The following is a 14,406-nucleotide window of genomic DNA, read 5'->3' on the forward strand; positions in this document are numbered from 1 at the left end:
TAAGAAGTCTCATCAAAGGTGCCTTTCAGGTATTAGACTGTGCCTCCCTCTGGTGGATGTCAAGAGTTAAGTTCTCCCTATTTATCTTCCAATGGGCCTGATCAAATCAGTTACACTTTTACATTACCTGACATTTAAGCCCATCATGATCTTGGGTCTTTGATGAAACGTTTTTGCGCTGCTTTTCCACAGAATGAACCTTTTGGGATTTCCTTACCTGCATAACTGAGCATGCATCAAGACTGTTTGAGCTTAGTTTTTCCCTCAGTTTAACTTTTCTCATGCTTTTGTGTCAATTCCTCTGTTTATGTCATTCTTTCCCCATTTAGTTATTGCTTTTCTATTTCATGAAGCTGTTGCAGAAGGAGGAACCATCAACCTGACCTGTATATATGATGGTCTTATCAACAACATCCAGTGGTACCGACAATACCAGAGATCCAGACCTGCGTTCCTGCTCTACATCATGGAGGGAGGATCAGTTCATCAAACTGTGTCGGGTTTCTCGGCTCGCATTGACCAAACTAAGAAAGGTGTAGATCTGGAGAGCTCTGGATTTAATGACTCTGCTGTGTACTGCTGTGCTGTCAAGCCCACAGTGACAGGGAACACCAGAACTGTATAAAAACCTTTGGAGCAAAGACAACACAATACTCCACAACATCCACCAGAGGGAGCTACACACCTTTGTTAGGATACAAACTAGAGTCATAACACACAGCTCTGATGAAAAAAAAGAAATCAAAAGATTAGATTCTTTAAGTTTCAAAGAGATTTAGTTTATATATTTTATATTATACAGTAAATGTATACGAGTGACCGGCAATAGTTCAGTCAAATTATCCTTGAAACTAGCTACTCTTTTGTAGTTGCTGGCTCTCTGAAGTTTCTCCAAGGGACGGGAATTTCACATCCCAGTTCATGCATCCATAAGTGTCTTGGATAGCTGCTCCCTGTTCTGTGTTTTTCTCATTTATTTATTATAGTTTAAGCCTGAAGACTCGTGCTGACAGATTTCCACCAGCTCCTTTGTTTTGGCCACATTTAGCTGCAGGTGGTTCACCTCAAACCACCTCACAAAGCAACCAAACCACACTTCCAATAATGGCTGTGTCATCAGAGAATTTCTGAAGGAGACAAATTTCTGTGATGTAAACTGAAAACAGGCTGCAGTTGCACATGGGCAGGTGACATAAGTTGACCTGCTGTCACCCGGATCTGGAGCTGTACTGTAAACAAACACTGAATATACTTAACAAACTAAAATAATTAAGTACATCAGTTCCATGGCTGGAAACTCTCGATATCCGAGCAGAGTATGGATCAGTAGGTTAAAGTTAGCTAATAATCTCTGGTGATTTAAGCTACGCTGCCTAATGTTTCTGACGACATATAGAGAACAAATAAAATAAGCACACACTATAAGTCACAGCAACATTATCAGAATAGTTTGAACATGTGCTTTATTCAAGTTAAAGTGTGTTTGAAACTGCATCACATCTCTGCATCTGTTCTCTGCTGCAGCAACAAAGTCTAATTATTAATGAGAAACCAGCCTGTGTGTGTGAGACCGTAACCTGAGGACATCAACAACACTGGACATAACACCTGTTTTCATTCTATCAACAGAAAAGTTACAGAAATATTAAATTTGAAGACAAATTCAGAAAATAATACTAAAATGCGCTATATGTAAAATTTGGGGGTGCTCGAGCGCCCGGGATAAGGCTGTAAACTCCCCTATGAAGCATTTGTCTTGTGCTTCCCATGAATGAAGCTCATATTCTATACACAGTGTTTCAACCACGTCTGAGTGCCCGTGTGGGCACAAGTTAGAGGAAGCGGGACTCCGTAACATGCGCGTAACACGCCAGGAGCTCACGCGAAAGCCATGGTTATTTAATGCGCCTTTACGCGGAACTATTGGCGGCAAACATAAGCAGCAGCGTTCAGCATGGGTCTCCGGTGCTCCCAAACCGTACCGGCGGTTGTGCTAATCGTCGTGGCAGTTGTGGGGATTCTGTTGCTGGTCCTTCCAGCTAAAGAGATGGCGCTGCCTCCAGAAAACATGGTAAATATTATTGTAGACGCATATATTCATGGAGGCGCAGAACACCGTTTCAAATCTAGGTCAGGATTTTGGTAATGTGTGCATCAGAAATGCACATTAGAAGTTAAATTTGGGTACACAGCTAAGCCAGATTTTAATATTAGTTTGAAAAATGTCAGATTTTCATTTTAGAAGGCTCTGCGCAAAGGTGTGACTGAAAGTACAAGAAATCTAAACATGCACAGTTCATCCCATACTACGTTTTCTGCCATCATCATGTATCAGTCCAAGTAAGGAAATACAGAAGATCTTTATTTTAATACTTTATGTAAATTATACCACGGAGTTTACACTATGTGTAGAAAAAATTAGGATCCTAAAAGCTTGTCTCTGCTTTTGATACCTTTCAAAAATTTACTTTAGCTTGTATGTGTTGTCAACTGTAGTTCTTAGAGCAACAGCTTTGTATGATAGGCCAAACTAGGCCAAAAGGTATTGAAACTGCTAGATGTTTGTGGGATGTGTGTTGGTATACTGACAGGGAGCGAGTCTTTGCACAGTGAAAAATGAGCTCATTTAAAACTGCTCAGTGCTTGTCTACATCTGAGCTAAATGCTCGTAATTTCACATCCAGCTCTGAATGCATTTCCTGACAATGGTTTGCAAGAGGAAGTGACACAGAATACCCTGAACGAGTCAAGACAAAGAGTGTGACATAAAAGAAGTGGTTTGTTTTATTTGATAGTTATTCTGTGCTAATTGCTTGTGGGCTTTTCATTTTGTTCATCTCACAGACAATTTGAAATCTTTTAAAGGGCACCACAGAATAGGTATTTAGAAATAAGTCTCATGAAACAAGTCTGCTTTGATTTGGTCACTTCAAAGAGTACACATACATGAGAAGAAACCTAAGATGTATCGTTAAAAAAGAAGCAGTAAATCTGCACAAAAATAGCGACTGTTGCAAACTTGCTATGTTATAGGTTTTAACCACATCCTGTCAAGACCTCACTTAAAGTTCAGTAAGTGGAAAATAATACCACCTTCGCACATTGGAGTGGTTGCAACTATCAAAATGAGTAGGTTAGTGTACAAAAAAGTTGCAATTTGCAGCAGTATCAGCTCAATATCATGCAAAGCATGCAACAGACACACCGGTCCACTGTGTAAATAAGAAATGGACTGGGTCTTACAGTGCTTTTCTACTCTGAGCTTTCAAAACACTTAACACAACTTGCCTCATTTACCCATTCACACAAGCACCTGCTCCACCTCATGAGCTACCACAATTCATGCTTTGCCTCTCCAAAGTGTGAAATGGCTATGCTTGCAGACGTTGAGAATACAGACCATACACGCATTAGGCCACTAATTCTTAAGCTACTGCACAACTGAAAAATTAGACACCTCAAGGAGAATTGCTCTTCATGAGACAACAATGTATCGTTTCAATTAGAAATGACCACAATTTTAAATGACATGTAATAAGTCATATTTATGCTGTTATATATCTACAAATAATGCTAATAAAAAATTACACACTAAAGATAAAGAAATATTTAAGAAAAGGTCAACAAAAAATCCATCCATCCATCCGACGGGCAATTTAGTGTTTCCAATTGACCCAACTCTATAAACAAAACAAAAAACAACAACAACAAAATGTTTGTAAAAAAAACAAAAACAAAGATAGATATAAACTGTCTTGATGCTCGATCAATCATCCAGGTAAGTAAATGCCAAAGGTTGATTCTGTTCATCTAGGTGAAGCATCTTCAATGGGAGAAACGTTTTGTTACTCATCCCAGTGACATTGAAAACGCTACGTTTTTAAATAATAATTAAAAATATATTTAATTGTACTAATCGAGTGTAACATTAAAATGTTACATTGTTTTGTGCTTGTACTGTAATTGTTTTGTTCCTTTTTTCCTTTTCTGTTTATATTTTTTCTTGTATTTCCGTTTTTTTCCCTTAATTGATTATTTCTGAAAAAAACATTTCTTGACTGTGTAATCCACTCACTGCACCATGGTTATTGAACAATAACAAACCAAAGTTGGGCGATATGAGAGGAGACACTTGTCTTCAGGGAAGAGTGTCTGTAGTTCAATACAAATTTATTCTGGGTGATCATGTTTATTGTTTGATCAAATATTTTATCCTAATGAGATTCGTCTATTTTAGATGCTAAATCCTCCATTCCCAGGACACAAGGGCTTACTGAGTGATTTCATGAGGATATAAATAATGTGAATTATGCTGTTACCTTCACAGTCACCAGATCTCAACCTCGCTTAACACACATTAAGATTTAGGACGTATGCATTATGCAGTTTTCTGTGCAATATGTTCTATCCCATCAGAAGCTGTTATTGACAAACGTCATGGTCTAAAACTTTAGAGCATTATATATATATATTTATGATATATGTATAATTGTGATATATCTGTGGTTCATGTGTATATTGGAAGAGCAGATGGATGATTGTTAAGTCATTAGAGGGTCACAGAGATAGCTTACAAATACCTGATGAAGTTGGGAGGCTTACCTCTGCCTGTGGTCACCTACTATACTGTATATCTGTCTCTTTTAGTATGGAATCGTTCTGGATGCAGGCTCATCCCACACCTCCATGTATATCTACAAATGGCCGGCTGACAAGCAAAACAATACCGGCATCGTTACCCAGCACGATGAGTGTAATGTAAAAGGTGAGTTCATTTGCATTGTTCAAGACAAAGTTGATCAAAAGAGAACTCAATCATTACTTTATCTCGTGGTTTGAGTGGTAAATGTGGGCAACAGCATATACTCAGAATCAGAAGCGGTTTTTGATACGGGCGGCTGCCCGGGGCAGCATCGTGGTGGGGAGCGGCATCACGGGCATCGGCAAAAAATAAAAATAAAAATAGTTGCTCGTACTCATGCTGCCCCGGCGTCATGCCAGCGCATACTGGGAATGGTACAGGCACCGATCGGTTTTCTATCGCCCATTTGCTGGGAGTAAGGGCGCCCTCCGTTTGCGAGGTGCGCCTGCTGCTTGCTGCACAGGGAGGAGAGGGCGGGGCTGCGGGGGATTCTCTGGCTGGCTGGAGCAGCGTCTAATAACCAACTCGCAAAATAAAACAAAATAAAAACAAACCAAAAAACACAAAACACCAGACATCATGATACAGACTTATAATTTGCACCGACGTTTTTCTCAAATCTATACCCGAAAAGTGAGCGCGAGAGCCCTCGGTGTGCATGCTCACTGCTGAAGTCAAAGTAAACTTTATTGTCATCTCCGCAACATGCAGTCCAGCATATATAGAGACGAGACGACGAGGCTCCAGTTACAGCAGTGCAAGTAAACAAACAATAAATATAAGAAGAGTAAGAAAATAAATATACACTTTAGGACCAGGAGTAAAGGGATCAATAACAATTTATAATTTACAGTTTGATGATTTAAAGTCTCACACACAATCCGTTGAAAGGGGACCGGCTGCTTCCAAATAGAGCACATGCTAGCACTAGAGGGAGTGTTCGCCCAGGGCGCCAAACAGGCTAGGACCGCCACTGCTCAGAATGAAATCTAACTTTTAGTTTCTAAAAGTATAATGTCAGCAGAGCCTTCAGCTATCAGGCCTCTCTCATACGTACGGTTACATTGTAACCTTGGTTCACTGAGTGAGAAACTATCTCTCCGTAACTCCGTTACACATTCCATATGTATGGGGTAACTCTTAAAGACACCCCGCAAGGAGACAGCGCAGCCGAAAACCCAGAAAGTGTACCAAAAGAACAATTTTCAAATGTACATATATACATGCCACCCCAGTCAAGGCCACGCCAGACGCAAAGGCCGAGCCAGGGGCCAGAGGCTTCAGTCTGCCAGATGCAAGACTTACCTGAGCGAGTCCTGCAAGACGCAAGGATCGCAACTGAGCAGCCACTCATGGTCAGCCCTCAAGTTGCTAGGCTAACCAAGGACCTAGGCTACTGCTGATGGGCACCCAGCACCCAAAAGACAGGCTGGCTGCCACGTTCAAGCGATAAAACTGCATAAAGGTGGTAGCTGAGGACCATGCTGCTGCCGCACATGACCTAAGAGGTGGCCACCCCATGGGCCAAGTGGGCCCACACAACCGAGGGAAGGGGAGCTTCCACCCCCTTCCCATCCGGGAATCACCTGCAACACTCACTGTGGACCGATAGTGCCTGGAGTTCACTAACTCTTTTGGCAGATTTTATGGAGGGAGGTTTTTAAGTGATAGCCACTTTATCTCAGTGTTCTCCAGAGGCTCAAAGGGAGGGCACTCAAAACTCAATCCCCAGTTTCACATCTGCACACCTGTTTTATACTTAAGCTGTGGGGCATGGCCGGGTTAGCCAGAGTGTCGCCACAACATAGAGGGGGTCATACCCTTACATATGGAATATGTAACGGATCACAAATATTTCTCAAATTATTGCTAAGAAATACCAAAACTATTTATAGAAATGTTGCTGGTGTTAAGTGGAAAATGTTTGCAAGCCTCCAGAACTGACCATTTAACCCCAGAAGGTTCCACTGGTGAGGACACTCTCACTTTCACTTCCACAATTTCACCCTATAGAAAAATATCCAGTGCCGTTAAGGATATTCAAATTGTATGTGTTGTGTAAGACTTAAGTGGTCCACTTCCTCGCCAGACATTCTTTGCTAACTTAGTAAGTACCAGCTGTTCCCCTTTTATTGGCCTTGTTATCAATGTTTCCTTAGAAACACCAGTGGATGACTCCAAGACAAGAAAGTGCAGCCTTAGATCAGGTTCTTAAACAATTAGAGTTACTTTTTCTTCTTGTCCAGGTGGTGGGATATCAAGCTATGCCGACAACCCTAGTGGAGCAGCAAAGAGTCTCGAGAAGTGCTTGGAACAAGCTTTGACGCATATCCCCAAATTCAGACACCATCAAACTCCACTCTGTTTGGGAGCGACTGCAGGCATGAGGCTGCTGAGGTTAGTAGTAGTGGTTAATAATTCACCACAAACTCCATCAGTGATTAATATCTGTATTGAAATGAATTCAGAAAGTCTTTTAACCAAGCTTCATTTAACCAATGTATTGATAGCATCACCAATGCCTCAAAGTCGCAGCGTGTAATGAAGGAAGTGGAAAACAAACTCCAGTCCTACCCTTTCAAATTCAAAGAGTCAATAATTCTGAGCGGGCAGGCAGAAGGGGTATTTGGCTGGGTCACTGTTAACTACTTACTGGAAAACTTTGTCAAGGTAAGTGTTGTCTCTTTGATGAATTTCTGCTTTTTCTGTTAACATGCAAGGCAGCTGGATAGCAGAGTGCACTGCCTCACAACCTCATGAAACATGAAAGGTTTTGTTTTTTTAGGATATGACTAGAACTGAAAGGGTCAGTGTCTTTAAACATAAACTTAAATAGTAGCTTCTGATTAAAATATTAATTTATAATCACATAGATGTTTTTATTGTTACTGTTATTATTTGTTTTGGACATAGCCCATATCTGTACATACACTGAACAAAAATATAAACGCAACACTTTTGATTTTTCTCCCATTTTCCATGAGCTGAACTTAAAGATCTGAAACGTTTTCTACATACACAAATGACCCATGACTGTCAAATATTGTTCACAAATCTGTCTAAATCTGTGTTAGTGAGAACTTCTCCATCCCACCTCACAGGTGTGGCATGTCAAAGTGCTGATTAGATAGCATGAATAAATAAATGTTGGAGACTGTGTGGAGAAACAGAAGCTGATTACCCACATATATTTTGGAAGTGCATAAAAATCAAAAAGTATTGGGAAGACCTTAAAATGACCATGGATAATATTCTGGGTTATGCACTCCCAAACACCAGTCAAGTGATGTACCTTGGAAACATAAAGGAACTGGTATAAAAGGAGGACATGTATCTAGTAAAAATAATCCTAGCCGCAACAAAGAAAGCAATCACAAAGAACTGGTTACACCCAGACCCTCCCACTCAACAAGATTGGATTAGGATTGTAGAAGGTATCTCAGAAATTACTTTCAATATTAGACTGATGGGGTGTAAGTATGACAGACAATGGAGGAAGTGGAAAACATTTTTAAGTGGCACCAAAAACACGACATAAAAAGAGATTTGCATGTGATAGAAGGTGGAAAAAGAAATGTAAACTCCAGACTGTTTGTAATTTTCTTTACTGTATAACTAAAGATAATAAAAATTAAAGTTGCAAAAAAGAAATACAAAGCCATTACAAGCCATTCTTAAAGAAGGGTAACGGGGAAAAAAGATGAGGTGTGTCACATTGCACAAGATCTGCAATGAAAAATAGGGGCAACAGGTCTGATGGAGTAAGCAATCAAAATTGAAATTTCTAGAAAGGGACTAATAACAGCGATCACCTAAAGAAGAGTTTTTATATTGTCCTTTTGTCCTTTTATTGTTTTATTGTCTATTGTCCTATTCCTGAAGACTACTTACAGAAATTACAAAAAAGCTCTCCTAAGAGATTTCAGGCTGATGATTAAAGACAGCCATCCTGAGTATTCATGATCAAGCCTGTTAGAATTGTTTGTTTTAACCTGAATATGTTTCAGTAAATCGCTTCACCTATTTTCCAAGTTAGATATTTATTAGTTAAACTGACTTATTAACTAATAATTTTACTTGTACTTAGCTGAGTATCTTGTTTGTGGTTGTTAACTTACTTACAGTGAGTATTATTAACAACATAATGAAAACTGAGTTCAGGATCTAGTTAACATTTTTAATTAAGCACTGTGTTAGAAATGTGATGGACTGACTGGTGTACATGAAGATGCCAAGTGCTGGAAGCGTCCCAGTTGAAAATTACATGGAGGTATTTTATGATGCATGAGTTGCATGTTTAGGTGGGGGTGTGGCCTCTTTTCCATTTACAAGTGAAGCCAAACAGCTATTTTAGATCTAAATTTCTCTTACAGTTTTAGAGCGTTCGAGTGCTTTGGTCATTTTTCCCTAAACGTTTTCATTGAATGTTATTGGTTGATTCTAAGCGATTCTAATTCCACTGTGGTGTCCTTTGTTATTACCCAGTATGGTTTTGTAGGTCACTGGATGAATCCAGGCAGAGACACAATTGGAGCTTTGGATTTAGGAGGAGCATCTACTCAGATTACTTTTGAGACCTCTGAAAAGGTGGAGAATAAAAGTAACACAATGGAGTTGAAGCTTTTTGGAAAAACCTACAGACTATACACCCAGAGCTTCCTGTGTTACGGCCAAGACCAGTATTTAAGGAAACTGCTGGCTCATCTCATTAAGGTACTGTTCAACAAGTTAAAAGACTCTAACTGTTAATGGCGACCAAATCCCTGTTTGTTATAATGATTCTGTATCTTCTCAACAACTGAGAAGTTCCGATAGCAAGACCATATAAAACAGCATGTGTAAACATTTTATTGTCTTGCTGCAGTCCTGCTAAGCTATAAGGATGTTTGAAACACATCTCCATTAAGCTTACTAAATGGATTAAGTTCACATTTGTCACATTTTGGGATCATATTGTTACATTCTTGCTAAGAGAGAGATGAAAGCTTGCCATACAGATTGGACAGGAGAACTGCTAGCTCGTTAACCAAATTAAATAACCAGTCTTTACCAGTTTTAGGAAAATCAGAGTTGTTGCTACAAGGAACCTTAGAACAATGCAGTGTCTGTGTTATGGATGGCTTTTATTGCTTCAACAGTGAAATGGTCTTTGTAAAGAAAAATAAAAAAAAATGTTTTCTAATAAAATTTTAATCTTCTAACTTTAAGGATAACTATCCAAACAGCACAGTGTTCCACCCCTGCTATCCAAAGCAGTTCAACGAATATGTCATCCTGGGGAAGGACGTCTTTGATTCTCCGTGTACTGTGGACTCCAAGCCAGACAAGATTGACCTGGAAATGAATGTAAACGTTGTGGGCACAGGGGACTACCAAAACTGCTTAAAGAATGTAAAGAAGATATTCTCCTTTGAGAATTGCAAATACTCCAAGTGCTCCTTTAATGGAGTCTTTCAGCCCAGCTTGAGAGGAAGATTCATGGTGAGAGGCTTTTAGATGTTGTCTAAAATATCCTATATTGAGGCAAAAAAGCATAGAAGCATAACGTAGACTCAATTTTGGGTATCATTTTTAATTCTTTGTTCTTGGATTGCTCATTGTAGTGATTACAGTGAGTTTTTCTAGTTCTTACGTTCTAATTCTACTGTAATTATTAGCATTCGTAATTCATAGAAAAGCTCTAGGTCAGCTGGGTTTTTGTGTGCATGTTTTCTGAGTGATCAGTTAAAACCCATGCATGGTAGGTTAATCGAGATATCTTAACCTGCTGTTAGTATGAATGTGATGCTGAATAGCTTCCTCCCTGCTCTCTGACGGAGTGGCAACCTATCCAGCATGTACCCTGCCTCTTTTCTTTTTTCATCTAGGATAAGCTCAATGATCCCCTGGAACCCTCCATCCAAACACCTTCACAAAGCACTGTTAAAACATTCAACAGGTTTATTTACAGATTGTTAAAGTAAAATTGCTATCTTTGAATCGGAGGTTAAGAGACAGAGATAATACACGCTGTTCAATGGTGAACACACTGTCAACAGAAAACATGCCCACAGACAGACACAGACAGAAAAGAAGGAGAGAGTCAGTGGTAGTGTGGTAGTAATTGCATCAAACAGCTATGCAACCAGACCCTGGAATGTTCATTAGCGAACAGCCACCAACTTTAAAGATATGGAACGAGTGAATTGCTTCCTATGTGGACACAGTTTGGACAGGTGTTTGAACAGTTTTCCAGATGTTCTACACCGAAATCGTCACGTGTATGGGAGCTCTCTGGTAGATATTTTGAATCCCTTATGCACACTTTCTGCAATTTTTGCCTAAGAGACTTACTCGCACATAAACAGTTATACAGACAAGCATACAAGACTTAAAGAGCTGGAAAGTTTCAAGAAAACATTTGGATAAAATCACAGGAATCTGGCATTCACTTTATTACATATCAGTCACTCTGTCTCTGCTATTGACTATGTTGCCTCTGTTCCATGTGCAATATTTTGGTCTTCCCCTTTTTCTGTGCAATATTTTGTTCTCTGTGCAATATTTTGGTCTTCCCCTTTTTCTGTGCAATATTTTGTTCTCTGTGCAATATCCTGGCAGATGTGCAATTACCATCCCCATCCTAAATGACCAGTGACCTCCCTTCCACCCTTATCTATATATTATATTGCTGCCCTTGTACACACACCCACAATGCTTCTGTGACTCATACACCGTGTGTATATATAGAGTGAGAATATTATATACTAGTTAGATATATATTCTTATTTGTATATTGCTTTCTTTACTTTTTTAAAAATAGACTTTTGCACTTTGTGGTCTTGCTACCTAATTTCGATGTGCAAGAAACTGTACAATGACAATAAAAAAAGTTCAGATACAACACCTCTTTTACCAGTGACATGTGGGCCCACTGGTGGACGATGAAGGTACTGCAGGTGATAACAGAAGATAAATCTGAAATTACTCACAAGCATATACAATTAAATATTTAAATAAACGTATTTATCTATATGAAATTAATTAAACTGGTAATATGAGGTGATTAGTTTGCAATATGGCTTATTACTCTGACCTAAATATGTGGCTCTTGTTTTGAAGTTTGTGCCCTGGTGGTTGGCTCGGTCCCACGTTGGCCTTAATACTGATTTATGCATATGACTGGATAGCATTAACAATTAATAGCCAACAGCCTGTATTCCTTATGTTTTTTAATGCATTTTATTCAAGAAAATACATCACTTTCTCCTGGATTAGGGGGAAGACTTGAGATTTAGTGTGCCTAAGAGATTTTTGTGGGGTTTTTTAAGTGGGCCGCAGCAATCTTGACTTTGGGAATGGCCAGGTTTTTAATCTTGACAAAGCAGTAGAAACCAGTGTTCTAGTCAGTATTTCCTCAGTTCCAGGTCAATAATAGTGCAGTATGCTCTTCACTGAATGAGCACTAATTTTTGCTTTCTGATATCCTTTCTTCTTTACACACACACACACACACACACACATATACATCGATTGATTGATGATTGAAAATACTCCTAAACACTAAAGATGGATGCATTACAGGCATTTGTATCAGGACCTAATGGATTGTACTGACGCTTCCTTTGTGGTTACAGGTCACATTTTTAATTCTGTCTTCAAAAACAGAAATTCAGTCAAAGCAGCAGGGGGATACTTAACCTTCATCCATTGCACTATTCTTTCTTCTCCACAGGCATTCTCTGCTTTCTACTTCACTCACAAATACATCTCTACCCTCACCAACATGGATATGACGTCTCCTAATCAAACCGCAAAGGCTGTCCGGCGCGTCTGCAACATGAGCATCTCTGAGGTACTGTCCATAAAGACTTTGAGACGTGTTGATTTGTAAATCCAGCAAACAAGCCACCAATTCTTCACCATGTTACTTGAAGGTTCTAAAGTCACTGTCGACATATATCTACATATATTATCTATTATATATCTATCAATATCTCTGTTTCTACACTCGTTTTTTATGAGTGCTTGATGTTTGTTGTATATTTCCGGCTTTGACAACTCAATTTCTCTCTGGGATTGATAAAATCTCTCTGATTATGAGCTTTAAATAACATAATACAAAACCTCACACATTGTATTTTCACTTATAGATGACGACTAAGACAAAGCAGGATGAGAAATACATGAAGAATGTCTGCGCCGTCTCCAATTTCGTCCAGGTGCTCTTAACACAGGGCTACCATTTTAACGAGGTTTCCCTTCCTTCTATTTCTTTTGAAAAAAAGGTGAGAGGTGAAACGAAATGATTTGCTGGAATTTAGAAACTGATAGAATCCACAATATGATGTGATATCACTGCACCTCTTCTTGTGTTTCTGTAGGCCGGAGGAGCATCTGTAGGCTGGGCTTTGGGTTACATGCTAAACCTGACCAATCTAGTTCCAGCCGAAAATCCTGTAGTGATGAAGGCCCTGCCCATAGGGCCCTGGAAAGGCATCCTCTTCCTCTCCATCATCCTCATCTTCTTTGCACTGGGATACCTTCTCTTTGTCTACAGAAAAGCAAAAGCTAATGAAGGAATGGTTTGAGAGCAAGGGTAGCCAAGTTGAAGTAAATTTCTCTCAGGCAAAAAGCCTTCAGTAAACACCTTTTTAATTTTGGCTTTTTATATTATGTAGCGAAAATCATTCTTAAAGTAAAGCTCGCCCTATACAAGTTTTGCTTTAGATTCACAAATTTCAGTAAATGTTCAGCTTACTCATGTCAGTGTGCACAAAATCCAAAATAAATGGGATCCTTTTTTAAATATTCCAGACTCAGTGTGCAATACAATACCACTTGTGATTAACTTGTCATTATTTAGCACTTTTCTAGTTTGAATGAGCACTGAAAGTAGCTTTTGCTACAAGCTATAGTACATAAACCCATTCACACACACATTCAGGCAGTCTATGAACGCATTTTCTATCACACACTACCTCTGAACAAATCAGGGACAACTTAAGGTTCAATATAGAACTGTGGCATACATACTCTAAGACACCACTAACAGCTAATGTGTCGTTCAAAATAGCCATGTGCCTAACAGAAGGCTTTTGAAGTAGTGATGGGATTTCCGGTTCTTTTGGCTCCCAACCGGCTCTTCAGGTTGTTTTGTTGCTTTAATTAACTTATTATTAACAATAATATACAATTATGCACAAAAGGAATTAATTACTAATGTAAAAAAACGTGGTTTTATTTATATATGTTTATATATAAATATATGCGGTGGCCCCTACAGACAAAGCACGAGCAAACTCAAAAACACATTCCTAGAGTTAACTGAACTTCCAAAACAGCTACCTAGATCACTTAAATTACACAATTGAAAGCATGTGTGTATTGTTTGAGTATTTATACACAGGTATTCATATATATTCAAATAATTTAAAAAAAAAGTTCATTTACCTGTTACTACCACACACCAAATCTGGTCGTTGGTACTTGCTGGCTTGTGTAGCCACTAGGTAACAAAAGCTCAACACTGCGCCCAGCATCCTGGAGCACTTCTGTTGTGTTTTGTACCTGCGTCGGAGTTTGTACGTGTTTTGAAGTTTGTACATGCTTTGTCTGTAGGGGCCACCGTAAATATACTTTTATTTATTCACGCCACATAAAATGTAATAAATAAATCATATAATACAAAAAACGGCTATTTACATTTCAACTTTTAACTATTTAAATTTTCAGCTTTTTCCTTTTAAACAATTTTAAAGTGAAACAACACAAAACACTGCAAA

General features: G+C 39.0%; 1 protein-coding gene across 1 annotated transcript; it reads left to right on the forward strand.

Annotated features, from left to right (window-relative positions):
* The first annotated feature begins 1,893 nt into the window (after nt 1-1,893).
* LOC147316681 (ectonucleoside triphosphate diphosphohydrolase 2-like) lies at nt 1,894-13,439 on the forward strand. Its single transcript, XM_086312818.1, has 9 exons — nt 1,894-2,071; nt 4,648-4,765; nt 6,889-7,039; nt 7,153-7,312; nt 9,128-9,355; nt 9,851-10,123; nt 12,357-12,476; nt 12,775-12,909; nt 13,006-13,439. The coding sequence occupies exons 1-9, from the start codon at nt 1,955-1,957 to the stop codon at nt 13,210-13,212; spliced, it is 1,509 nt and encodes a 502-aa protein (XP_086168944.1). The 5' UTR covers nt 1,894-1,954; the 3' UTR covers nt 13,213-13,439.
* The last annotated feature ends 967 nt before the right edge of the window (nt 13,440-14,406 follow it).

Source organism: Aulonocara sp. 'chitande type north' Nkhata Bay, linkage group LG12 (genome assembly GCF_057382095.1).
Source record: "Aulonocara sp. 'chitande type north' Nkhata Bay isolate Kocher_YH1m ecotype deep benthic linkage group LG12, A_spYH_male_GT1.1, whole genome shotgun sequence".
NCBI classification, from domain to species: Eukaryota; Metazoa; Chordata; class Actinopteri; order Cichliformes; family Cichlidae; genus Aulonocara; species Aulonocara sp. 'chitande type north' Nkhata Bay.